Genomic DNA, 3,063 nt, shown 5'->3' with positions numbered 1-3,063 from the left:
AAAAAAAAAAAAAAAAAAAAAGAATTACATGTGTGACTCGTTGACCCTCCTATGGGACAGCAGTCCCTAGGGACTGGGAAGAAAACTGCCTCGGCCTGTGCAGCTCATGTTATCAGGAAGACAGATACTAATCAGACCACAGCAGATGTCAGTGCTGTGAAGAGAAGTGACACAAGGCTGGGTGTGGTGGCACACACCTGCAATCCCAACACTCGGGAGACTGAGGCAGGAGGATCGCTGTTGAGTTCAAGACCAGCCTGGGCTACATAGTGAGTTCCAGGTCAGTCTTAACTACATAGTCAGACCCTGTCTCCAAAAGACAAAAAAACAAAAACAAAAAAAAAAGAGAAGTGACACAGGGAAGGGAGACAGCGTGGCAGGGCTGCTGCTGCACTACAGTAAGAGGTGCCGGCGGGCAGCGCCCTAAAAGGAGGGGATGGTGTGCGGGTGAGGGGAAGGCTGCCCCCGGCAGGTGCAGAGATGGGGTGGCACAGAATAGGTACCCAGTCCAGCACAACTCCCCCTGCCCACTCCGGACACCCACGCCACCTCTCCCGGGTCCCCGAGTGCCAGCCTGATGCCCAGGCGCCTCAGTTCCCTCCTCCTCCGAGCCCAGCTACTTACTTTCTGCAGCAGGGCCACCAGCCAGGCTCTCTGGCAGGTCCATGGGCCCCCCTGGCCAGCAGCTTCTCCCCACACTAGGAGAGGCGGGAAAGGGACCGACCCCTCAGAGAGAGCCTGGAAGGACAAACAAGGCACAAGGCATGGCTTCCTCAGTCCAGCCACCATTGGGTGGGGACCCACCATCCCTTCTGTGCCTGGGGCCTCTGGGTTCTCAGAACCTGTTTGCCAGTCCTGCCCACACTGGACGGCTCCCGCTCCGGCCTGTTTTATGGTTGGCAAAACAGGACCTCCGGAGTGGGCGGTGGAGATCAAACGGGGGCAGTGGGAGGGGGAATCGAGGTGATGTTCCTTACTCCCCGGGCTTGTAACACGCCCAGCTCCCTCCCTCCTGCCTGACTACACCAAACCCTTCTTTCCCACACCCCTGCCCCAGGGCCCTCATGCCCGGCCTCTCCCCTCTCTACGCCATTCCCTTGGGGCTCCAGAGCTGACAAGTCCTCCCCTTCCCTGGTTCCCCAGCACCAAGGACAGAGTCTGATCGGCTCTGGCAACACAGGCCCATCATGACCACACTGAATTCTCCAGCAGCTCTGAGTGTACCCTGTTCCTCAAACTGGCCCGAAGGTCCCCATCTCCGGTCTCTGGCTGGCACACCTGTCTTGCCTTCCTGTCTCTGTTCTTTGAAAAATGTTTCTCACTAGCACCCATGACAAACAAGGTGTGTCTGGGCTTCCACATGGTCCTGGAAGCTGACACTCTTTTGTGGTTGTTTGTCTTTTGAGACAGGATCTCACTATGTACCCCAGGCTGGCCTTGAACCAGAGGGAATCCGGTTGAGTGCTGGGGTTGGAGGCATGCGCCACCATGCCTAGCTCAGCAGGTGGCATTCTTGCTATTTTATCTTGAGACCACTGGCCTCTTGTGCCAGTCTGACCCTGTCTGTCCCTTGTTCTCGGTCCTCCTGTGGCTCCCTAGTACCCCTAGATACTCAAGCTGGAGTGACACACACAGGGGTCCCTGGAGTCTTTGGCCACTTTTTTGTCACTTTTCTCTCTCCCTAACAATCCCTTAGTCCCTCACTCTGTGGCCGACGGGAACTTAGCATCATCCCCTAAACTTGCTGCTCTTGGGGCTCAGCTCAGCGTGGCACATGAGTACCCCCAGGCCAAGTCCCACCCCACACCTCTGCTTGTCGGTGGCCTTACTCCAGGCTCTCAGTCCCCTGGGGGGGCTTTCTGGAGTCCCCGGAGAGTGAGGGACTCCCTTCCCTGTGCCCTGACCATGTCCTGCCTGCCTCCATTGTAACCAGGTTGACCATTCCACTTAGTCTCCCAATTCCAGGGCACTTTTTCACAAAGAAAGGGGTGTTTGTAGCAGTTACACCAGCCCACAGCACCCCTGGGGCTGAGGGGCATCCAGGAAAAGGTCAAGGAGTGTGGCCAGGCGTGTCTGTCCTCTCCCTTTCCTCACCAAGTACCCCAACACCTTGCTCTCTGCTGACAGACACAACCTGCCAGCTGCAGCTTCTCAGTGGCCTTTAGTGGGTCCTGTAAAAGGGGTCTTTGGAGACAGAACTGTCGAGGAGCCCTGGATGGGCACAGGGGATGATGGCCAAGGCTCCAGGTGGGTGTCCCTTGAGGGTCCTGACAAACCCGCGGTCAGGGGACAATGTCCTAAGGGACCAAGGAGGATCTTGTCACTCGAAGAGTCTAAGGGGACTTTTTGTTTTTTTTGAGACAGGGTCTTTCTAGCCTCAAACTTATGGTGACCCTACTGCCTCAGCCCCCTGAAGTGCTGGGATTACAGGCCTTTGACACCCTGCCGGGCTGGGGAGATGACTTAGAGCCTAGCAAGCGCAGGTCCCCGGTGGAGCTTCGGGGAGGCAGGATGGGGGTGGGCTTGGATTTCTGAGTCTCCCACAGATTTTCAGGTCTCTTGACAGGTTTGGGGGAGGGGGTCTCTAAGCATGTCAGGGAAAGTAACGGGCTCTGAGAAGTGTGCCAAAATTTCTGGAAGATTCCGAGAGAATTTCAGGGGTCACCTGCCACGATTCCTAGTGGGTTTCTTTGTGGCATTTCTGAGGGAATTTGGCCAAAGTCTCCCAAAGTTTCGGTGAAGTCTCTCCGACAACCTGGGGGCCTTTGCCAAGGTTTCAGATGGGGCTGTGACAGGGCTGCTGTAGGCAACTGTGCCATGGGCAGGGTGTACCTGGGCAGAGCTGAAGGCCACGAGCGACGAACGGCAGTTACGAACAGACTGGGACAGGGACGCGCGCCTTCCCCTTCAAAAAAATCCAGCGCACTCAGTGGCAACAAGAGCACGAGGGCACGTGCCTATAAATCCCGCCCCGCCTAGACTCCTCCCACCGCGCTGGCGCGCAGCGAGAGCCGGCTCGCCGCTCTCCTCAGTTACCTGTGACACCGCGTTCGCGCATGCGTA

At 57.0% G+C, this 3,063-nt stretch overlaps 1 protein-coding gene across 7 annotated transcripts in view; it reads right to left on the bottom strand.

The window, feature by feature from the left end:
• Window positions 1-3,008, bottom strand: part of Kash5 (KASH domain containing 5) — a 20,895-nt gene extending 17,887 nt beyond the window's left edge. For 5 of the 7 annotated variants that reach the window (XM_010640730.2, XM_010640727.2, XM_033765884.1 and 2 more), the window contains exons 1-2: window positions 2,833-3,008; window positions 625-738 (exon numbers count right to left, since the gene is read on the bottom strand). In XM_010640730.2, coding sequence (XP_010639032.1) covers window positions 625-667 — 43 coding nt within the window. In that variant the 5' untranslated portion in view covers window positions 668-738; window positions 2,833-3,008. The other 2 variants (XM_010640728.2, XM_010640729.2) reach the window with 2 other exon arrangements.
• Window positions 3,009-3,063: the final 55 nt, after the last annotated feature.

This window comes from Fukomys damarensis, unplaced genomic scaffold (assembly GCF_012274545.1).
Source record: "Fukomys damarensis isolate Sample0158 unplaced genomic scaffold, DMR_v1.0_HiC HiC_scaffold_19, whole genome shotgun sequence".
NCBI classification, from domain to species: domain Eukaryota; kingdom Metazoa; phylum Chordata; class Mammalia; order Rodentia; family Bathyergidae; genus Fukomys; species Fukomys damarensis.
Note: the sequence above shows the minus strand (reverse complement) of the source record. Positions and strands in the feature narration are given on the sequence as shown.